The 24,536-nt window shown below is 39.9% G+C and overlaps 1 protein-coding gene across 1 annotated transcript; it reads left to right on the top strand.

Moving 5' to 3' along the window:
* The first annotated feature begins 4,304 nt into the window (after positions 1-4,304).
* On the top strand, positions 4,305-6,767 carry LOC142985953 (uncharacterized). Its single transcript, XM_076134189.1, has 3 exons — positions 4,305-4,356; positions 4,528-4,679; positions 5,673-6,767. The coding sequence occupies exons 1-3, from the start codon at positions 4,305-4,307 to the stop codon at positions 6,765-6,767; spliced, it is 1,299 nt and encodes a 432-aa protein (XP_075990304.1).
* The last annotated feature ends 17,769 nt before the right edge of the window (positions 6,768-24,536 follow it).

The raw sequence follows: 24,536 nt of genomic DNA, 5'->3' as shown, positions 1-24,536 counted from the left end.
ACGCCGGCTCCTGTACCAAATGCGGTTTTGGATCCGTCAGTGTATATCCTAACTTCGTTGATGCCAGAGTCATCTTTAGATTCCTCTTTGAGTTGGATATTGTATCTTCTGTCAAAAACGTGGTGACATGGCGTTTTATCTGTAGGTGCATCGAGAAGTGGTATTTCCTTCAAGATACATTGCAGAATTTTGGTGTGTGTTGTTTCTGGGTTCTGCTGCCATAGCCCGTTTGCTTTTAGTCTTAAGGCAGCCGCTTGTGCCTCCTCCTGTATAACCAAATCTAAGGGCCTAAGGTTTAGGAGGTACTCAAGTGCATTTGATGGAGTGGTTTTCATGCATCCAGTGGTGGCTACACATGCTAGGCGTTGTGTGCTCTGGAGTTTTGTTTTTACCGTTGTCAGTTGTGTTCTGGGCCACCATACAACTGCTCCGTAGGTGATAGAAGGTCTGATAACTGATGTGTATAGCCAGAGTGTTATGTTTGGGTTGAGACCCCATTTGTTACCAACCATTCTTCTACACTGGCCGAACGCTATGCAGGCCTTCCTAGTTTTTGCTTCAATATGACTCGCCCAATTCAACTTGTTGTCAAGAACCATGCCCAGATATTTCACTTGAGTTGACAGGGTGAGTTTGGTGTTAAATAGTTTTGGTAGTTCGAGGTCCGGTAACTTCCTTTTGTTGGTGAAAAGGATAAGTTCTGTTTTTTTGGGGTTTACTGATAGTTGGTGTTCTTCACACCAGTTTTCTATAATCTGAAAAGCTGAGCGCATTATTTTGCATAGTACGTTTTCAGCTGTCCCATTTATCAGTATTGCTAGGTCATCTGCATATCCAATAGTAGTGTACCCTTTTTTGTTTAGACTAGTTAGGAGGCTATCAACTACTATGTTCCATAGAAGCGGTGAAAGGACGCCTCCCTGGGGGCATCCTCTGACCACTTTTGCTCTCATTGTGGTGTTTGCCACTATCTGTACCGCCCTTTTGCTGACTAGTTCAGTAATCCATCCAGTTAGGACTGGTTCTACTTTAAGTCTTTGTAGGGCATGTTTAATGCTGTTGTGCATGGTTTTGTCAAAGGCTCCTTCTATATCTATGAAGGAGGCTAGTGTTGAGGCTTTGTTTGTAAAGGCCGATTCTATTTTGTGCACAACCTTGTGCAGTGCCGACTCTGTTGATTTGCCTTTTCTATACGCATGTTGTTGGGGATGTAGTGGGTTGTTCTTTAGTACTCCATCCCTTAGGTATATGTCTACAAGTCTTTCCAGTGTTTTTAAAAGGAATGATGTAAGACTGATTGGCCTGAAAGCTTTGGCATGAGTGTAGTCCTCCTTACCCGGTTTGGGGAGGAAAACTACCTTTGCTTCTCTCCACAATTTGGGTATGTATTTGAAAGCTATACAGGCTCTGTAGATTGGTAATAGGTGTTTTATCGTCTCGTCTTTTTGCCATTGTAGTAGCGCCGGGAAAATCATGTCTAGCCCCGCTGATTTGAATGGCTGGAAGCTTTTTATGGCCCATGCCATCCTATCCGCGGTTACTATTTTGTTGGCGATTTCCCAGTCTAGGGTTGTTGGTGTGTTGTGGTGCTCGTCTGACCAATCAAGGCCTGATGTCATCAGACAGCCTGGAAAATGTGTTTCCAGCAGTATTTCACACGTTTCTTTGTCGTTATTTGTGTAGGTGCCGTCTGCTTTCTTAAGAGTGCCCAGAAGATTCGGGTTCCCTTTGGAAAGTATTTTCTTTATTCTTGCGGCTTGGTTTGTCGAGTCTATGTTGCTACAGAAGTTGTGCCAAGATTCCGTTCTTCGAAATCTGATGCGCTTCTTATAGTGTTTTTGTGCAATTTTGTATTTGTCCCAGGCCTCAGTAGTTCTGGTGTTTTTTGCATGGTTAAAAAGTGTCCTGAGACCCTTTCGTAGGCGTTCAAGTTCCGGCCCCCACCACGAACTTTTCCCGGGGTCTTTGGATATTGAAGTGGGGCATGCGGAATGATAGCTATTCAGCATGCTTTTGGTAAAAAGTGTTACGTTTAAATCTATATTATTAGTACTGAGAGTGACGTCAGTTACTGGTCCGTCACTTAGTGCTTTAGTAAGTAAGTTTGTGTACCTTGATATATCTGTTTTTCGGGGGTTGCGATATAGGTCAGGGTCTTTCTGCTTGTGTTGAATTTGAAAGCACACGCGGCGGTGGTCTGCCAGTGATGGCTCGTTTGATACGTGCCAGCCCGCAATCAGATTTGCAGCCGCGTGTGTTGCCAATGTGATGTCTATAATGGTTTGATACCTTGAGCTTACAAAAGTGGGTTCAGTGCCCCTATTTATAATGTTTAGGTTTGTTTGAAATAGGTATTCGGCTAATGACTCACCTCTTTTGTTGGTATCCTTACTTCCCCACAGAGGATGGTGTGCATTACAGTCTGCAGCGATGATCAGCTCCCAGTCTTGTGTTTCGCAGTGTTGTACAAGTTCGGCCAGTTCTCTTGTTGGAGTTTCGCCGTCGCTCGGCATGTACACTGAGGCTAAGACTAGGGTTGTGTTATTTTCTGTGTGGATTGTCACTGCAGTGAGGTCTCTAGAACAGAATTGGTTTAGTAGCGTGGTTGTTATGGTGTTGGGCATGAAAATGCAGGTTCTCGGTTTGTCGACTGAGGGTTTTACCAGTAACTTACCGCAGATATTGCTTAGACCGCAGATTTTGTTGTTTCTGATCCACGGCTCCTGGATCAGGGCGACGGTCTTGTTGTTAACCTCCAGTGCTCTGCGTAGAGTGGCCGCCGCTATTTGTTTGTGCTGGAGGTTGGTTTGTATAATATTTATGTTTAGGGGACTACGGGCTACGCAGGACGTCATCTTCGTCACTGGTAGTCCCCTTGTTCTGCGGCGGCGGGTCTGTCTCCATCTCGCTCGAACCCTGTTGGGGAGCAGAGGTGGACGGCTCGGGACCGGATGCGGCCCCCTCCGTTGACTTCTCCGTCGCCGTTGGTCTGCTGCTGCTCGTGGCTTGTTCCTCCGAGGTGAAGAACCTGATGTAGCCACTCCCAGACATGTGCGCTACTCGGCGATCACGGTCCAGGATGGCTTGCTTCTGGTCCTCAGGAATTCCAAGGATAAGATGCACTATCTTCTCCTTGGAGTTTACCTCTTGTGGTTTGTCATCCACCGTCATGTCGTAACACTGCCAAGAGTCTACTTTGTACCAGGGGTTCTGGGCACAAAGGACTCTCTGCAGTGTAGCAGCTTCGGTGATGCGGGTGTGAATGAGAAGCCCAGCCTTCAGCTTCTTTTTCATTTCTGACTGCTTAATGACAGTCAGAGTGGTTCCGGGGACTGGCGACGCAATGTTCCCTATTTCTTTGCCCAGCCAGTCGAGAGCATTTGTGTCCTCACACCACATCGCTAAAGCCCCGTCCAGAAGGAAAGGGCGGCCGCGGAAAGATGGAGCATGTACACTCGGAGATGGCGGAGCCAGTACAGCTTGCAGGATGCTATCATCGATAGCTTCCCTCAGCTGATCTGCCTGGCTTTGCGAGAGGTCCCTAGGCGGGACGGTGATAATCGCTACTCGCAGATGCGATTTGTTCGCATCCGCGTAGCTCATCGCCCGCTTCGGTTTCGCGTCGGTTTTCGCGCGTTTGGCTTCCCCTCTGGGAGACTGAGTATCGTCCAGACGAGACCGCTTCGAAGAAGCGCGCTCGTTCGGACCATCCCCAGTCCCAGACTGCTCCTTTTCAGGTGCAGTGGGAGCCGTCGCAGCGTTCCGCCGACCACGAGTTCCTCTCGGTGTCCGTCTCTTACTCGACTTGCTGGGTGGTGGTGGTGGTGGTGGTGCTGGTGGTGCCGTTTTAAGCTCTCCTGAGGTGGAGGGCTGAGGGTCGCGCTGCGTTGCCGCTGCTGCGGTTGCCGTCTCGGCTTGTGTTGCGTTTTTGGACTGAAGGTGTTCCCTTCTCGCGCGCCTGTTGGGGCGACGGCGTTCCGGTAGTTCCTTCAGCCTTTGTTTGGATTTTGCAGGGGCGGTAGGTTCCCTTTTGCAAGGTCGCTTATGAGCGGCTACCGTCCACTGCGAAGTAGTGTTTTTTCCCTTTTCGGGTGACGAGGAGATGGCCTCGGCGAGGCCAGAGAGGTCCAGGCTTCCGCCTGGTTTTGGGCACAGTTTGTCCCCCCCAGAATACGTGGGACGGACCGAGCTAGGCTCGGTGAGGGATTCTCCACTATCAGTGGTACCCTCCTGGGGTAATTTTCTGTGTGACTGTGCTTTCATTTTATTTTATAGGTTTTTTGTTTGGGCGAGATTGGCATAGAATGCCAGAAGAAGAGGGGAGAAAAGAAGAAGAACTCACACTACCCGCCCAAGGTAAGTGTGGTACAATTTTTTGGGGGTATTTGGTGCCCCAAGGCTCTGTGTGCCTGAGTGGATAATGCGCCGCCACGGTTCGGCTATGCGGGATTGGTTTAGGGATAAATGGGAAAGGAAAAGGTTTGGATATAGAGTACCGGCCAGAGGTTTTTGTTGTGCCAATTACAGAGGGTAATTGGCCAATAACGGGCAGCAACCTCGGGAAGGATAGTCCACTGGCCTTGTTTAGGGGATCTTTGCGACTTGCGCTACTCCCTAAACCATTTGCTAGACCCGGCATCGGACAGATGTCGGGAGTAGGAGAATCATCAAGCATTGTGGTAATGCTTGACCATTCCCCCGCCCTTGACCATGACATAATTATCCCGCCCTCCAATAAAAGATACATTCATAAGATTTGAAATGTGTGATATCTAATTATTACACGTACAAATACATACAGAACAACAAAAAATCCTATTGGTATTCTTTAGTGCAGTAAAAAAATCTATACTAATCTATACTTAATATTATAAAGCTGAAGAGTTTGTTTGTTTGATTGTTTGTTTGTTTGTTTGTTTGTTTGAACGCGCTAATCTCAGGAACTACGGGTCCGATTTGAAAAATTCTTTCAGTGTTAGATAGACCATTTATCGAGGAAGGCTTTAGGCTATATAACATCAAGCTACGGCCATTAGGAGCGGAGAAGCAACGAAAAATGTTACAAAAACGGGAAAAATTATGACCCATTCTCTTTTATGTGACGCAAGCGAAGTTGCGCGGGTCAGCTAGTCTATACTAATATTTTAAAGCTGAAGAGTTTGTTTGTTTGTTTGAACGCGCTAATCTCAGAAACTACTGGTCCGATTTGTAAAATTCTTTCAGTGTTAGATAGTCCATTTATCGAGCAAGGTTATATCAATGTTCAGTCTCGCTTGCGTCGTGTTCTAATGCAGACGTGTTATTAATTACTAGCTGACCCGCGCAACTTCGCTTGCGTCACCTAAGAGAATGGGTCAAAATTTTCCCCGTTTTTGTAACATTTTTCGTTGCTACTCCGCTCCTAATGACCGTAGCGTGATGTTATATAGCCTATAGCCTTCCTCGATAAATGGGCTATCTAACACTGAAAGAATTTTTGAAATCGGACCAGTAGTTCCTGAGATTAGCGCGTTCAAACAAACAAACAAACAAACAAACAAACAAACTCTTCAGCTTTATTATATTAGTATAGATATTCATTTGATAAGCGCGGCGCAAGCTGACGCTCGACTAAGTTCTTTTTCGCGATGGGTACACAACTTATTGCGAATGAGTTACTGGCGTTTTTGCAGCAAAAACTGGATGTGATGGATGAAGTGTCAGCCATCCAGATATGTGCGAGTAACTTCAGTGAAGAGGACATTGCAGCTGCCAAGCTGCTATTGTTCACGACGCTGAATAAGCGCGACAAGATGGTGTCCCGCCGGCGTGACGGGACAAAGAAGAGCATCCAAGACATCATCACGCTACTCAAGGAGACTGATCCCGACGATGTGCCGACGTTTGTGGCGAAGGAGCTGCACAAGCTGCCCCCTGTCACCTTCGACCACGTCGATGTAACCAGCCTTCTGAAGGACATCGTGTCGCTGAAGGCCAGCCTTGCGGATGTGCTAGTAAAGTTAGATGCATCCCAGAATACCGTCACCGATTTGCGTAAAGAAATAAACGATTTGCGCATTAAGGTGTCGGTTTCTAGGTCAACACCCGATGCATCGAATGTCAACACGTGCCGGCGAGTCATCGATTTGCCGTCGTTGAACTCTGCGTCAGCATATTCGACGCCAGCGCATCCGTCGCGTACTGTGGAGTGCAGCGCCCCCGCGCCCCCCACCCCCGCACCTGCCCCTGTGACATCACCGTGTGACGTCGCGCGAACCGCTCGCCCCGTCCCGCTGCCACGGCCTGCAGCCCCCGTGAAGACTCAAATAAGAGACTTTGCGAGCGTTACGGCGAGCACTGCTGTTCCCAAAGCTAAATTCCTACCAAAGGATACGGGGAATGGGAACGAAGACGACGAGGGTTTCGTGAAGGTTCAAAGAAAAAAGCGAACCACACGAACCCAGAATCGCAGCGGTACGGCTCCTAAAGAGCCAACACCGTGCTTAAGAGCCGCGATACCGACCACACCGGTGTACGTCTCACGCTTACACTACCTCACCAAGAAGGAGGATGTCGTGACGTATATCAGTAAGAGGACCAAGTACCAGATGAGGGTGCAGCTGTTGGAGGCGCGCCGTAACGTCGGATTCAAGTCGTTCGTGGTGCGCGTCCCAAACGACGTGCTGCCCCTCGTCATGAAGGAGGACTTTTGGCCCCAGGACGTGGTATTCCGTCGCTTCCGCGGACTTATACCACAGGATAGCACCAACGTCACTGTGTTTAAGTGAAGTGCTACTAACATAGTCTTAAGTTTTATTTACTAATAACAATATGATATATTTAATATATATGTTAGTTTGTAAGGTATATCTATGAGTTATTGTAGCTTGAAAATAAAATGATTTATTATTATTATTATTATTATTATTATATTATTATATAATTTAACATGTATGCTGAAGTATTGATTTCAGTCGCAAACTTAAGAGGAACATTATTTAAGAAATGGTATCGTCGCGTTGCTTTGTTCTATTTGATCTTAATTTTTTTTTCCAATTTTACACGTTCATTCATACTTCATACAAGCTTCATACAAGACTCCTTTGCCGAAAATTAGATGGCCGTACTGACGCGTGACGCCGCGACCGCGCGTGGAGGTAACATAGATGGCATACGGCAAAATGGATGCTAAGTACTTCTCCGTGGATTATGAATTATGATAAGTTAGTTTCTCTGATAAGAATATTAATGAATATTGATTGTTATCATCGCTATGTACATTTTCTGATATTGTGTAATTAATATCAAAGTACATATTTTAAACTTACATCAATATTTTTTGTAATGTTATTCGGTATTTGAATAAAACTACAATGCAACGAGTAACAACTGTAATAAGTAAAAATAGTAATTCGCCGCAGTCATAGGTCAAAGGTTGTGCCACATCAATATTTTATTGAATCTAATCTCTCGCTACGGACCTAACTCGTCACCAAATCGGCGGCGCGACCGCGGGGCGCGGACTTCTTCTTCTCTTCATCTGTTTGATAGTTCGAGCAGTTTGCTCGCGGGAGACGGTAACTCTACACCGGTGTCGTTATGTCGTGTTCGTGTCGTGTGTGAACTGTTGTTTATTATTACTTGTATTATAGTATTTAGCAATAGGTATAATGCAAGTCTGCAAACGGCCTTATTACATCACTTAGTAACACATGGTATGTGGAGCACCTAAATGCTGAGCTGCACAACGTGATCCCAATGTACGTCACAGCGCGCATCGTATGACCGGAAACTCAGTTTACCTATATTGTGTAATCTTTATAATTATATAATTCTTCTGTAAGTGTGAATGTCACTGAACTTCTCTTAAACGATTGGACCGATTTTGATGAAATTTTTTGTGTGTGTTCAAGGGGATCAGAGAATGGTTTAGATTCACAATTTTGTCCGCTGGACAATGTTTTTTTAATTAATTTTTAATTTATTAGTAGTTGTTGATTTTGGATTTGACAGACTGCGCTACCATCGCAGTGTCAAATATTTTTAGTCTGTCCCTACAGTTAGCGCTGCGATCAAATAAAAAAAATGTTTTGTTATCATTGTGTTATTGTAGACCATGTGCTGGATCAAATATTAAATTAAAAGGTACTGAGTGTTTTGAGAAGAGTTTTGAAGTGTGCCTAAAAAACTACACATTTTGCGAATTTAGTGCAGAATCGAAGTGAGTTTATTTCTTATATTTTACACGTGCGTTAGTTAATAACTAGACGTTAGATATTGTCATAACATTTGAATATTAATTTTCACCAAAATGGTCCAGAATGTTTTAGCTTATTAAAAAAAGTTTAAAATTTTCAAATTAAAGACGTGTAGACAGGACAACGTCTGTCGGGTCCGCTAGTTATTTATAGACATTGTGTATCTAGAATCGATCGAAACCATTACTTCATATTGTAATTTAGTTTCTTTATAATTGAACGTAGTTATAAAATCATAATTGTTTTTTTTTGGGTCCTCCGGCAGCGACTTACATATTTGGCGCAGTCAGGATACTCGAGGCGTCTCGAGCTAGCTAGATAGGTTATTCTCTCATTGAAAACCGCTAATTCGCTACCGCCGTCGCGAGCGATCGCGTTCGCCGAGTAAAGAAGAACCTGAGTTCCTGCCCGGAGGAGACATCCAGACATCGATCCCAGAGTACCAATAATGCAGTTGATGTAAGTACACTTGAAATCGTTTCTGTGTGTTGCTCTCAACTCTTTCCCTTTCGTTATAAGTAGTATTAGATAATTAGCTATCATTTTTCATCCTAGGCAAGCTACTCCTAGAGGGCCTGAGCGTTCTAGACAAGCACGTAGATTAGATTAAGATATCAATCGCGATATCAGTGTTAATTTAGTCTACTATGAGCCTCGGTTTAGTGCAGACGTGTGTTTGTCACGGGACCCGTTCTTTATTCTGATTGGTTAATAAGTCAATTGCTGAATTCCTTGTCACTCTTTAAGTGTTTTTACGACCAGAACACGCCTTGTGGGCGTGCTTAGAGTGAGATAAACAAATATTGAGTGTTTCAACTAAAACTTGCAATTTAAAATTGTTCGGGATTCGGTGAGATTTGAACCGCCTACCACATCGACGGCGCGGAGGTGCATTGACCGTTGAGCTACCAACACAGTATTCGCCGGTAACGAAATACTCCTCTACTACAAAACATCGGTTACACGCCATCTGCTACGCGACATCGGCTACGTGCTACGAGACTGCGGCTACGTCACACAGCGATTGACTGCGCATACTACACCGTAGCGGACGGACACAGTGCTACGCCTGCATCGCCTACGGTATTTCGAGCACATTGCAAACGTCGAGTATCTTATTAATTATATTATCATGGCACTTAGAGCACAGCGATCTCCACCAACCACCCCTCGGAATAAAATAGACCAAACCCGATCAGTACCAGATATCTCCCAAGCGGTGAGTGACCCAGAATTTGTTAACACTTCTACAAGATTCAAGCGACCGCGGCCAAATGAGTCTTCTTGCAGCCCGAGTTTCTTTGAGGAGTTTAAGCAAGAATTAAAGTCGGATATTAAGGGGATGCTGATATCGTGGAAGGAAGATCTGGAAGCAAGTGTAGCAAAACAAATAGCTACCCAAACCGATCTTATAAGTAAGTTGGCTTCAGACATGGCTGAACTCAAACTACAGAATTTACAAATTCAAAATACGAACAAGGAAATTCAAAAAAGCAACACTGAGCTGAAAAAATCCATAACCTTTTTAAGCGATCAATATGAGGACATCCAATTGGAAATAAAACGTTTGAAAGAAGAAAATAGAGACCACAAGAAGTACTCAGAGTCATTGGAAATTGCTATAAAAGATCTGCAATATAAGTCTCGGTCGTCCAGCATTGAAGTGCGTAATGTACCTGCTCCAGAACATGAGTCAACGTCAGACCTAGTAAAGATCGTAACCAACATAGGAAAAATAGTAAATTTACCGCTTACCGCTTCGCAATTTCGGGATGTATATCGGATATCCGGAAATCGAGGAACTAATAAGCCAATAGTTGCTGAATTTGCGAGCGTTCAAACGAAATTTGATCTCATCTCATCTGTTCGATCGTTTAACACTAAGCGCTCAAATAAGGAAGAAAAATTGAACACAGAATTAATTGGCATATCTGGACAAAAGCAAGCTGTATATGTGGACGAACATTTGTCCAACGCAAATAAGAGGCTGTTCTATCTCGCAAGAGAATATGCGCGGCAGAAGAAATACAGATTTTGTTGGACATCAAACAGTAACATATTCTTGCGGAAGCAAATTGGAGACAAACAAATATTGGTCAAATCAGAATCAACGCTTCGAGAACTACAGGATTGACTAAGCCCAGACTGTGTATGCATTAATAGTTTCTATTTATTATGTTGCCTTAAAACCATGATGCTATACCGTTTATACTGGTCACTGTCACTGACTGCGACTCTATTTCAATTATTATTCTTACATAAAAGTAACCTTAGTATTAAGTTTATATTCTTACCACACAAACACACACCAATCGTACATACCTCGATACAAAATACACAACTCAACTTTTACACATCACTATTTACACTTACATACATTACACGTAGACTAATACCTGCATATTCGGTTTACGTACCTAATAATTTTGTTATGTATTTTAGGAGTACCGACCTTTTCCCAGCTGCCAGCCAGCAGAGTAAGCTTCCATTAGATTTTTGCTATTTGATAGAACTGAATTGTAGTCTTATATCCTTGTATCCCAATGGCTAATCTAGTTGACGGTATAATGAGTGACTTGGACAATTTTTCCGTTGCAGAGGCTCACTCTTGTATTCCGGAAGAATGCACTAAATATTTAAACGTTACGGATAACTCAATCACGGTTTTACATATGAATATACGTAGCATAAAAAAGAACTTTGATGAACTCCTAACATTACTTGTTTTAATCAAAGTGAAATGTGATATTATCATATTAACCGAATGTTGGCTAAGTAAAGTTGGAAATCTTCCTATTCTTGATGGCTACCGATCTTACTCCACTAAAAACAATAAAAACCAGAATGAAGGGGTGGTATTATATGTCAGAAACAACCTTAATTGTATCGTCCAGGAGCACGATTTTAATAGTGGGAATAGCCTTACCTGTCTGATCAATAACGAAATTGCAATTATTGCACTCTATCGTTCGCCCTCATACAACTCGCAGACTCAATACAACAGTTTCTTGGATAGTCTAGACGATTTACTCTCTTCTGTAAGAGGGTTTAGTAATATTTATCTAATCGGTGATGCTAATATAGATATAAAAACAACAAACACGGAAGACCGATGTAGTAATAATCTGACACTAAATGCCACTCATGGTTTATTACCTGGACATTACTTGCCTACTAGAGTTAATAATTGCATTGATCATGTTATCCTTAAAACTAAAAAAGCCACCAATATAATAGTCCTAGAGTCGCACATTACGGATCATCTACCGTTGCTTATACGTATAGATGGTTCTGGACCAAAGAAAGAGGGTACTCCTGCTTACAAAGTCCCAAAAATTGAATATTCATCTATTATCAAAGATTTGGAAAGCCAGGACCTCTCTCAAATCATGGACATACAAGATCCTAATATTGCAGCCACTTGTCTAATTAGCAAAATTCAAACTATTATTGAAAAACACACAAGATTTATGTCAATTCCCAAAAAAGAAAGAAATCTCAAGCCTTGGATAACTCCAGGCTTATTACGTTGCATTCGACACCGTGATAAACTCCATAAAAAATCTAGAAAATCACCCGACAATTTGGTTGTCCAAATCTCTTATAAACGCTACAGGAACTATTGCAATGATCTATTAAAGAAGCTGAAAAGTGAATATGATAAATATGAATTAGAAAAGGCTAAAAACAACCCAAAAACGCTCTGGAACAAAATAAAGGAAATAACCCATACTAAAAAGGTATGTCCCCCTCCACTAGAACTTTTGAATACGTGCGCGGACCCGCATACAGCATCCAATAAAGCATGTAAATTCTTTGCAAATATAGGCGCAGACCTTGCCTCTAAAATTTCCCCTGCTTCACCACCATATTATGGTTCTTCGAGTACCTCCTAAATTCCTCCACTTAATTCCTTTGTCATTCTTGAAGTAGATGAAACTGAAGTTGAGACTACCATTATGAATTTAAGATCTGATAGTGCCACAGGCTGGGACGGAATATCTCCTCTTCTTCTAAAATTATGCCACTCGTACCCGCTATAACGCACATAATAAATATATCTATAGTGAAAGGAGTTTTCCCAGAAGCCTTTAGGAAAGCTTTAGTTCATCCGGTACATAAAGGAGGTAGCAGAGATTGTGTAAATAATTACAGGCCGATCTCTGTTCTCTCGGCTATTTCAAAAGTAATGGAAAGGATAATTAACGGTCGTCTACTAAACTACTTGTACAAAAACGAAATTATAGCGCGTAATCAATATGGCTTTAAAAAAGGGGTTTCAACGGAAGATGCGATTGCTGATTTAACGGAAACCGTAGCAAGGAACTTAGATGGTAATCGTAAATGTCTTTCGATATTTCTAGATTTGCGGAAGGCTTTTGACACGGTCTCTGTTCCCATTCTCCTATCGAGGTTGGAAGCCATAGGTATTCGAGGAGCCCCCCATGACCTATTTAAGAGCTACCTCCAAAACAGGAAACTTAGTGTCAAAATTGGCTCATATATTAGCGATGAAGAAGTTGTCTCTTATGGAGTCCCGCAAGGTAGTGTGATCGGTCCTACATTATTTTTAGTGTATATAAATGACCTTTGCACACTGCCTCTCCCAAACTCCAAAATTTACACATACGCTGACGATACAGCGATTGTAGTATATGGTAACACATGGTCTCAGGTGAAGTATAATGCAGAGCGATCTTTACATTTGGTCGTGAGGTGGCTGCAGGGTAGCCTACTGTCACTAAATTTATCAAAAACCAATTTCATTCCTTTTTCTATAAGCAACAGAACGAAAGCTCCATCTGATTTTTCGGTTACTGCGCATACCTGTTCTGATCCATCCTCCTGTGCCTGTTCAACTCTTTCTCGCGTAAGCCACACTAAATACCTCGGAGTAATGATTGATGACGGACTGAAGTGGTACAACCATGTTGACAATTTAACATCTAAAGTCAGAAAACTTATCTATATTTTTAAATCACTAAGATCCTGCGCAGACCAAAAGACACTAAAACTGGTTTATCTTGCACTTGGTCAGTCTGTCATCAATTATTGTATATCGGTCTGGGGAGGCACAGCTAAGACTAGGCTAATGGGGCTAGAACGGGCACAGAGAGCAGTGTTAAAAGTGGCGTTCAGCAAGCCGTATAGATTTCCCACTAAGGAATTGTATGCCGAGTGTAGGGTACTCACTGTGCGACAGCTTTTTGTGCTCCAAGCCACACTTAGAATGCACAAAAATGTCCCTAAACAAGACTCATCTAAGCGTAAAAATAAAGTACTCTGCCCATCTGTTTCGCATAACACGTCTTTCGCTAGTCACCAACTGTATGTGTTAAGCTCATTAATTTATAGGAAGATTAGTAAACATATCCAAATTGGTAATCTTAATAAGTACGAATCAAAAACTAAATTAAAAAACTTCTTGTACGATCAGAATTATTATTCTACAGAGGAGCTAATTGCTAATACGACTTAGGCACGCTTTCTCTAATATTCATCGACCTTTACACACTTCCTTCTGCAATTCAATACACAGACTTATCATAGTATGCCCCAATACATAACCAACCAACACATAGTTATGCTCGCACTCTACACATGTAGGTACTCATGCAACACACACACACACACACACACACACACACACACACACACACACACACACACACACACACAAACACATCACACACACAAACACATCACACGCACACGCACACACATCACACGCACACGCCTGCACACGCATGCACACACACACACACACACACGCACACGCACACGCACACACACACACACACACACACACGCACACGCACACACACACACACACACACACACACACACACACATTTTCATTGTACATATTCACACTCTCTAGACCCAAAATGCACCCAAAACTCATACTTTCTGTTTTTATTAAATACTGGCTGACCCGTGCGGCTCCGCTCGCGTGAATTTCGTACTGTTGCTTATTCGTTTGAGCACGCGAATTGCGAAGCACTCGATACACCTACACATAAAAAGGTTAACAACTCTTTTGTCATCTAATGGTTATTTACGAAAGGGACCCGAAAGGCACACAATGTGACACAGGCTCAGGCAGGCCTGATTTCCTGTGGTTACCTTCTTTTCCGCTCTCGTCTGTATCCGTAGCAGTTTACAGTGTAAAATATAATACCTTATAATAGACTGACCATTGCTTACCCGTCTGGATTCAGAATATTATTATAGGTCCTATCTGCGCCGGAGCTCTTCAGACGCGTAATAATGTATACTTGCGATGATACGTCCGAAACCGCGTAACCCGTAATAATTTTTTATACTTATATCATCCGTTGTTTATTTTTTAAAACTTTGGTAAGTTTTAAAAAATAAACAACGGATGATATAAGTATAAAAAATTGTGGTCATAGTCTGTTTCATAGCTATCCAATTTATTTCCTTAATGCAACCAATTAATTTGGTTATTAAATATTATGTGATTCGAACAACAACGCCGTCTTAACTTGCCTGGGACCACGGCGAGTGCAACCTGCGCCGAAACGTTAGGCATTTTAAGGTAAAATGCGTGTTCGCGTTAATTCCCGTATTCTATTATACATTAAACAACGCCGTCTGTCAGTTGCGGCGAACAACGACAACAAACGAAATTACTCGGTTTGCCATCTAGGATATCCCGATCGCACCGGACCCACGTAAACCAACATTTTTGTGTAATATATCATACAACATTTATGTTTAAAAATCTTATAAATGTATAGCATGTTTCAAAGGTATTTTTTTACAATAAAGCCATCAAAATAAATTAATTAGAAAAAACATGCTTTGTTGCGGTTTATAACGCCATCTATTGGTTGGTGCGAACAACAGGTATCGATGCGGCAGGCGCCGCGTTAACTATGCGAATGTTGTGAAATGGATTGTAACGCCATCTATGGTCTCTATAGGGAAACGCAGGTTCAAACGATTTCTACGTATTTTTTTCAATTTTCTAAAAATCTTTGAAATTTTATGCTATAAAAAGTATCCTAGAAATTGCTCCACTACTTATTCTATGCATATACCAAATTTCAGTGCATTCTATCCGGTAGTTTTTACGTGATAGCGACACATACAGACGGAGGACAGACAGACAGACAGACAGACAGACAGAAAAGAAAATTATAAATTGCAGATTCGGTATCAGTATCCGTTACTAAACATCCCCCATTGGTTTTTTTTAAAATATATTCAATGTACAGAATTGACCTCTCTACAGATTTATTATAAGTATAGATTGTTAGTAGTTAATTACTAATCACTGATTGTCTTATAAATACACACAACACACAAGTTAGGAAGATATTTGTACACGTAGTTCTAGTAGAACACTGACTCCTAAGTCACAGGGTCTCCCTAGTTAAGGAGGCAGGGTTTTTCAACTATTAACGCAGCCTTTCCTAATATTATATATTTACCTGTATTTTTGCCCATATGCTTGTACCATTGTTACAAAGGTTTTATGTGTGAATAAACGAATTTTTATTTATTTATTTTTATTTTATTTAGATCTTACGAATAATATAATAGTTTAGAGGAAATTCAGTCTTAAACCATGGCGGATGCTGACTTGATTTATAAAACTCTACGTTTAGTGCCTAGTTTCGATGGCAATCCGTATAATTTACCAAGATTTATACAGCTTTGCGAAAAGATCATAACTGAGTATCTATTAGCTAACCCCGTAAATGGTTTAGCAAGGTTATGTCTCATTAATGGTATCTTAAATAAAATAACTGGGCAAGCGGCGCAGATTATTAACTCTAACGGTATTCCTGAAGATTGGGCTAGCATTAAAAAGTCATTAATCAATATTTTTTCGGATCAAAGAGATGAGACCACGCTTCACAATGATCTTATGTTAGCTACGCAAGGAAATAGTTCGTCTCAAGAGTTTTACGATCGTTGTGTTAGTTTATTCTGCACTATAATGACATATATAACATTACACGAAACTATTGGTTCGACAATCGAAGCTAAGCGTACTTTGTGCAAAAAGTTAACGATGCAGGCGTTTGTTCGCCGTTTGAAGGAGCCCTTAGGCTCGCGTATTCGGTGCATGCGTCCCGAGTCCGTTGAGGAAGGCGCTCGAGTTCGTACAAGTTTTAAATGTCATGTACTTCACAGAATCGTAACGAGTCAGTTAGCGATAAGAAGTGTCATAGTAATATACATAAACCTTTACCGGTTTCGTCTACGAGTAATATTAACAATTCTTCTTGATGCTATAGTACATTCAGCAATCCGGACCACCTTGCATAGCCAAAACGTCAACCAAAAGTACATAAACGTACTTAAACACCTTTACGAGAAGAACGAAAGCAGAGTACAACTAGATAGAGTAGGGCCAGCAATCAAAGTAGAAAGAGGAGTGAGGCAAGGTGATCCACTTTCACCTCGCCTTTTTATAGCAGTGCTAGAGCAGTGCACAAGTAGTTTGAACTGGAAAAATCTTGGAGTAAACATCAAAGGGAAGGGCCTATCACATCTTAGGTTCGCCATTGACATAGTACTTCTAAGCAACAGCCACATAAACTTACAGTATATGATAACTACACTACATACAGCCAGCAAGGAAGTCGGTTTAGAAATAAACCTAAGCTAACCTTTCATTGAACTTGAGAACATCCAACTAGAATATGTCAACAATTACATATATTTGGGAAAACGAATTTCATTTGAGCAGGATAACAATCAGGAAGAGATAGAAAGAAGGGTCCAAATGACCTGCAATAAATTTTGGAGTTATAAAGGAGCGATGAAAGGCAATTTTCCTATAAAATTAAAGAGTAAAATAATGAACACATGTCTCTTACCCTCATTAACGTATGCTTGTCAAACGTGAAAATTTACTTTTAAAATAAAACATAAAATAGTGACAACTCGAAGAAGCATGGAAAGGAATATGATGAAAATAAACCAACTACAAAAAATACCACACAGAACAATCCGTAAGAAAACAAAGGTCATAGATGCCTTAAATTACGCGCAACAACAAAAGTGGAGATGGGCAGGACATGTGCCTAGACTATCTGACGATAGGTGGACTGTACGGGTCACAGTATGGCCAGGACCCACCGGGCACAGAAAGAGAGGCAGGCCGCACTCATGATGGGCAGATGACATTACACGCGTAGCCGGTAGAGATTGGATCAAGATAGCCAGCGACAGAGATAAATGGAAATCTCTGGAGGAGGCCTTTACCTAAGAGGGGTTCTTGCATTTAAATTTGTTTGATTAAAAAAAAGATGACAATTACCGATGAATTATTTATTAACGCTTAAATAACAATAACCTCTAACCAAATGAACATTAACCACTAAAATTAAGTATTATCGCAACTAAAATAATTTAACTTGAAAATACAACTGAACCAAACAATCAACCGTTAATCTACCTGTAACAAAATACCTAACTCTATCGCCATGCAACAACAACCTATCGCTACGAGAACCGGGAGTCAAATGACCGTTAAGCGGTTAGGCGTTCGTATTTATATGTAGTTGTTGAAGCGTGACGTCACAAAGCAATGACAAATCAAATTCAATTATGCTGATACGGCCTCTCCTGACCCTGCTCCGTCTTCGGTGCACATCTTCATAGTGGTCGACAGGTCTATTCTGCTGCCGGCGACGGAGGTTCACCTTCAGTGTTGTCAGGCGGAGCTTCTGGAGGAGCAGCAGCAGATGGCCCCGACTGAGCATCATCCAATTCATCGTCAGTGGCAGAACAGTTAGTTCTTTAACCAGTTAACAAATCATGCCTATTCCTTCATACTTCACACTTTCGAGGCCCTCAATCATAAATATTCACACACAATTCAACTTTTTGTAAACCTAAGTCTTTCAACCAGCCACAGACCTTGTATATCTAAATCTTTCAGCCAGCCACAGACCTTTTACACTTAATTACAGCGAACGCGCGTTTCATGCAACCCTACACACGTTTCGTACCAAAACGTGTCTGCCAGAGCAATGTCCGTGTACACAAATAGTGCAATTCCGGAACAAAGCCTGTGAACAGCGCAATTCCGGAACATAGTCCGTGTACGCAAGTGCAATTCCGGATTATTGGTAATAGGGGAAATGTAAACAGAAAGAAGTTTATTGACTATTTTGAATGTTTATCAAAATTGAATGTAAACAGAATTGTATTGTTTGCACTTCCTCTTAGTAAAGGCTTGCCACAGGAAGAACTTAATATTAGGTCAAATTTAAATATTATTATGCATAATTTGACATGTCAAATTAATGGAATTAATTATAATAAATTTCATTTTATGGCACTAACAGGATTGTTAGTCATTGTTTATATACGACGAAAGATAGTTATTATCTTTCTTATTATTGTAAAAGACAAATAGCAATTTCGCTATCCTATTTTATAGTTATAACAGCCAAGAACTTGGCTAAACAAGTTGCTTCTATTGAGCAACATAATATTGACATTTCCAATAACTTAGCCAGTAATATGGCTAATAATCTTGACATTCATAATAATTTTGACATTAATGGTGATATGACATTATGTTATTTAAATTAATTTATAAGACAAAAGAGGCAATCTCTTGCAAAATAAATAATTCAATTGAAAGACATGCTAAATTAATTAAGAAACCTAAAAATGTAATTAACCTGGTACACCAGAATATTAGAGGAATAATGGGCAAAGATCTGGAAATTGAGTTGTTTATGAATTGCAATGCTATTGATATATTTTGTATAACTGAACACTGGTTAAAAAGCAGTCAATTCATGTTCAACTTCAACAATCACCAGGTTGGCAGTTCATTCAGCAGGGAACATTCCATACATGGTGGTTCACTCATATTAATTAATAAACAGTTAAAGTACAAGGACCGTCATGATATTGTTTCTCTCTCTGTTGAACGGACTGCCGAAATAGCTTGTGTAGAAGTAGAACAGTTTATTGTATTGAGTGTATACAGGCCTCCTTCAGCATTGTATGATAGTTTTGAGAGTATTATGGAAGATGTTTTAAATAAAGTAACTAAGTTGAACAAAAAGGTAATTATTTCGGGTGATTTTAATATTAATTTATTAGAAGAATCTAGTTTATCTATTAAATTTAAAGCTCTCTTTCAATCATACAATCTGAAGTACTTGTTTTTGGAGCCAACAAGAATAACTGCCACTACAGCCACATGTTTGGATAATATTTTCACTGATATAATAGTTAATGATAGGAGAGTAATTAATCAACTAGATTCGGATCACTGTGGTCAATTTATTTCATTTACAAATAAGAACAAACATGTGTGGCTAAAAGAAAAATCACAATTGTACCCAAAACCGCTAATCGTTTTGAAAGTTTTAAAAATAAACTTGCTTCTAATTTACCACTTATAAAAAAGCACAGTAATCCTAATGATATGTACAATAACTTTTTTAATACATTTTGCACTGAATTTGACTCGGTGTTTACTTTCAGAACGGTTACGGTCCAAGATAGCGCTACCTTTAGTGAATGGGCTACTATAGGTATATATAAGAGTAGGAGAAAACTTTTCGAGCTGTATGAGGAAAGGAATCACAATAGAAGTGAACATTTTCAAGAATATGTAAAAAATTACGCAAAATTATTTAGACAGGTCTGTAAATTAGCTAAGTCTCGTTACTTGAGTTCAAAGATTAAAAATAGTAATGACAAAATTAAAATGACTTGGAGAGTAATAAATAGTGAGACTGGAAATGTAAAGGGCCATGATCGTGAGTTTAGCTTGAATGTTGGTGGCAACACCATCTCAACGGATTCCGATGTGGCCACAGCTTTTGAGGAGTTTTTCACTGACATTCCAGTCTCGACTACCGAATCTTTGAACTCGTCACCTACTGTTGCTGAATCAATTCTGAAAGAAAATGTTAATATCTGTAATGCAATTTTTAGGTTTGACTATGTCTCGCATGTAGACATTATAAAAGCTTTTAATACTATAAATGTGAAAAATACTGTAGACCTTTGGGGTAATTCAGTAGTTATTACAAAAACTATTATTGACTTAGTTGCACCCCAATTAGCTGTAATATTTAACGAATGTGTAAGTGGTGGTGTGTTTCCTGATCGAATGAAAGATAGTAAAGTAATACCACTCTTCAAATCAGGCAGTACATCTGACCCCACTAACTTTAGACCTATTTCTGTACTGCCAACATTCAGTAAAATTTTTGAAAAATTAATATTAGATCAGTTACTTAGTTTTTTTAGTAAAAATAAATTATTACATAGCAAACAATTTGGTTTTACAAGGGGTCGCTCCACTATCGATGCTGGTGTTGAGCTTGTAAACCATATTTTTGATGCCTGGGAGGACTCACACGATGCTCTTGGCATCTTCTGTGATTTATCCAAGGCGTTTGACTGCGTCCCGCATGAAACATTAATCAGGAAGCTACATCACTACGGTGTACAAAATGCGGCTCTGAATCTTCTTATCTCCTATTTGAATAATAGGATTCAGAAAGTCGACGTAAACGGTGTACGATCTGCTGGGTCGGTGGTTAAAATGGGTGTGCCACAAGGTTCAATACTTGGCCCTTTTTTATTTTTAATCTACATTAATGATCTACCTCATCTTGTTAAAAATAGTCACGAGATAGTATTATTCGCTGATGATACATCACTTTTATTTAAACTTAAACGACATCAAACTAATCTTGACGATGTGAATAATGCTATCTCTAAAGTGGTACATTGGTTTGATGTTAACAATCTGCTATTAAACGAGCAAAAAACTAAATGCATAAAATTTGTAACACCTAATGTCAAACCAGTGAAAACTTTGATAAAGATTAAGGAAGATGAGCTGGACCTTGTGGACACAGCCAAATTTCTAGGCATTACAATAGATTCGAAGTTACAGTGGGGTCCACATATATCACAATTGTCGAATAGACTTAGTTCTGCAGCCTTTGCGGTCAGAAAAATTCGCCAACTCACTGACATTGAAACAGCTAGGTTAGTATACTTCAGTTACTTCCATAGTGTCATGTCTTATGGAATTTTGCTCTGGGGTAATGCTGCCGACATCCAAACCATCTTTGTGCTGCAGAAGAGGGCTATTCGTGCAATTTATAACTTAGGCAGTAGACATTCACTAAGGGAAAAATTTAAGGAGATAAATATATTGACGGTGGCAGGTCAATATATATATGAAAACCTAATTTATGTACACAAAAATATAACACATTTCAAGAAAAAGAGCGATATACATAGCATTAATACACGAAACAAAAATAAACTTGTTATTCCAGCCACTAGGCTCCAAAAAATAAACAAATCCTTCAGAGGTCAATGTGTGCGATTCTACAATAAAATCCCTAGTGAAATCAAAAATTTAAGCTTCAATAAATTTAAATTAGTTATTAAACGCAACTTATGTTTAAAAGGCTATTATACTGTTAAAGATTATTTGGACGATAATAAAGCTTGGGACTGTGCTGCTTCTACCAAGTCTGTTTCAAATAATGTACTAATGTTTTAATGTACAATGTTTTACTGTGTCCTACCAATAAGTTTCCTTTTGAAGATTATTACTATTTTTATTAGCTTAAATTTTAAATTAGATTTATTTACAGATTTTTTTTGAGTGTACACAGTAAATCATCAAATCATCTTGTATCAAGCAAATTGACATTTTTAAAAGAGCAAGCCGTGAGTTTCTTGCCGTTTCTTCTCACGAGCAACCAGCTTTTCCGAAACGGACAAAAGAAATACAAATACGTGACTATTTCAAATACTTTGTAAAAAGTTTACGAAATAAAGGATATTTTGAATTTGAATTTGAATTTGGATCGTAGTCCGTTCCACACTGGAAAGTGCGTGCTGGGTGAGACTGCACATGTGAAAGCACACTCCAGACACCAGAAGTATATACACGGCAAATAATGGCCTGTATAACTCTGTAACACAAAGCGGATCATTAATTTTTCGAACCACTTACCTTCGAAAAACGCTGCACAAGACTCGGGACACCACTCTCCTTTCCACGGCACCATGTATTTTGCCGCCGCTTGAGTAGTCTTTAAACGTGCGTCACTCAGGAGTTTCAACTCGTACCGACCACTCGGCAGAGCTTTTGTAACTCTGTATGGACCTCGCATACCTCGTGTTAATCGAGTTTTCCCGTGGACTGTGAATATTTAACGACTAACACTAAGTCGCCAACAGCGAATACTCTGGGAGGGTGTCTGTGACGATACACTTGAGCATCTTGATTTTCTTGATTTTGGCTCAGTAGTGTTGCTGCTCGACTCCGGCTCAACTCTCGTCTTGTATCACAATTGGGCTCAGCTATATCCACTGCCATATCGCGGATCAGAGCACGGATTTCAGGAGTCGTCGCATCAGTACCAATTAGTAAATTCATAGCCGAAGATTGTGTGGTTCTTTGCTTAGTAATATTAAGAACAAGTTGAATCTTACTAATTGAATCAGACCAAACAACATCCTTGTGACGACTTTCGACGCGAATTAAATTTAAAACCGTACGTATATAACGCTCGGCCTGCCCATCTGCATGGTGCATTTCGGGCGTGATATAGTGAATGGCGCAACCAAGCTCTGAAATCCAACTTGTGAAACTTGACGCTTCAAACATACGACCGCGATCACATACTAATAACACAGGCCTGCAATGGTTTTCCTCTTTGAAATCTGAGTAACGTTTTTTATAGTTTCTGATGTGCTGATTACGAGAAAAATAATAAAAAAAATCTATCACGTCAGGATTTTTTGATATGGAATATCTAAGATTTTGCTTTAAAATGTTTGAACGCCTACCTTTGGAAATGTCTAACACGTTATTAATTTACTTCAGCTCAATTTTTATTTCATATAATTAGTGTAAGGGAAAATAAAAATTAATGCCAATTAGTAATTTGTTAATTACTACATAATAAGTATTAGTAATTCGCATCAAACATGTAAAAAACGGGTCATTTTGGCTTAATTTAGTAATGAGCTCATTATTGCATAATGATTTGGTAATATTAACTAGTTGTTGTGAATATTATTAGAAAAGGGTGTAATTAAGATAAACCAAAGGATTTTTGTATAAGTACCCGCACTGATTTAGAAATTGAACAGTTGAAGTGCGCATCTAGCAACATAAACTTTAAAATGGCATCAAGTTGTTTAAACTCTCCTAATAGGCATGTTCACTCAGGTTACAAATCCATCTAATTCTTTTTTCACTTATTAAATAATAAATTAATAAATAAAGGAGATGGCAAACTTTCATACAATCTTGGGCCTGACTGTTACATGGATGATATTTGGATAATTTGTAGGTCGATGTATGCAGATTTCATGTGCGTTAAAATTATATAGCTATTCAATGGGAAAGTCGAAATATTGATGGGGACGTAACAAAAAGTTAGGTTATGTCAGGTTAAGCGAATTCATGAATCTTTTATCTTGTAAAATAGTAAGAAGGGAGTTTTGGTATTGTATTATTATGTTGTTTATAAAATAAAATAAAAAATATTGTGATAAACATTTATTCATCATCATCATCATCATATACAATTAATATATTATCTAAAAATTGTGCGGGTGGTACTAAATCTGGTTGATACCTTGCCCAACTAAGGTACCATATTATTGACATTGTGTGACAACAGCAACCTACAGTTCTATTTCCTACTAAACAGTTACAATAATATCCTATGATTGCCTGCCTACCAATGAGAGCACTGTCGACTAAAATATAGGTAAAGTAAGTTTTACTTGAAATATGCCTTGACTTAATTCGGCCTCTTAAAAGCCATGATGTGCTTGATGCCGACAGTGCATTATGTAGGTCGCTGTCTGTGTCACGGCACACTTCAATAATATATCTGCCATCATTTCTAATATGTTCGCCATAATAGGACCTCGCCTGTTTAATTTGATAAGAACCTAATGAAATCAACTGCATTTCGCTACTTGTAAGCCGAGGGAAATTAACTAAACTGTTATCTTCAACTTCAATTCTCAAAAAGTTAGCCCTGCGCCTGTTTAAATTATTGGAAATCACATAATTACCTAAATGATTTTCTGTATTCATTTTTTCATTTATAATTTCTAAAATCTCTGCAGCATCTATACGGTTTGTAATGGGTGGGTGAAAGGCATTTATCAAGCCGGCAGCCACTTCAAAGTCTACCATTAAATGTTTAGACGCTGTATTAAAAAAATCTTGTCTGAATAATTTAGTCCCTTTTAAACCTACCATTTACTACTTCTACAACCCATCTA

Source organism: Anticarsia gemmatalis, chromosome W (genome assembly GCF_050436995.1).
Source record: "Anticarsia gemmatalis isolate Benzon Research Colony breed Stoneville strain chromosome W, ilAntGemm2 primary, whole genome shotgun sequence".
NCBI classification, from domain to species: domain Eukaryota; kingdom Metazoa; phylum Arthropoda; class Insecta; order Lepidoptera; family Erebidae; genus Anticarsia; species Anticarsia gemmatalis.
This window is presented reverse-complemented; position numbering and strand designations above follow the sequence as displayed.

What these genes read in the sequence shown, in the direction of transcription:
- LOC142985953 (XM_076134189.1), top strand. Translation starts at nt 4,305, where the DNA reads ATGCCAGAAGAAGAGGGGAGAAAAGAAGAAGAACTCACACTACCCGCC. An exon ending in ACTCACACTACCCGCCCAAG is followed by an intron (nt 4,357 to 4,527) that starts GTAAGTGTGGTA and finishes TGCCAATTACAG; the next exon opens with AGGGTAATTGGCCAATAACG. An exon ending in GAGAATCATCAAGCATTGTG is followed by an intron (nt 4,680 to 5,672) that starts GTAATGCTTGAC and finishes GCGTTTTTGCAG; the next exon opens with CAAAAACTGGATGTGATGGA.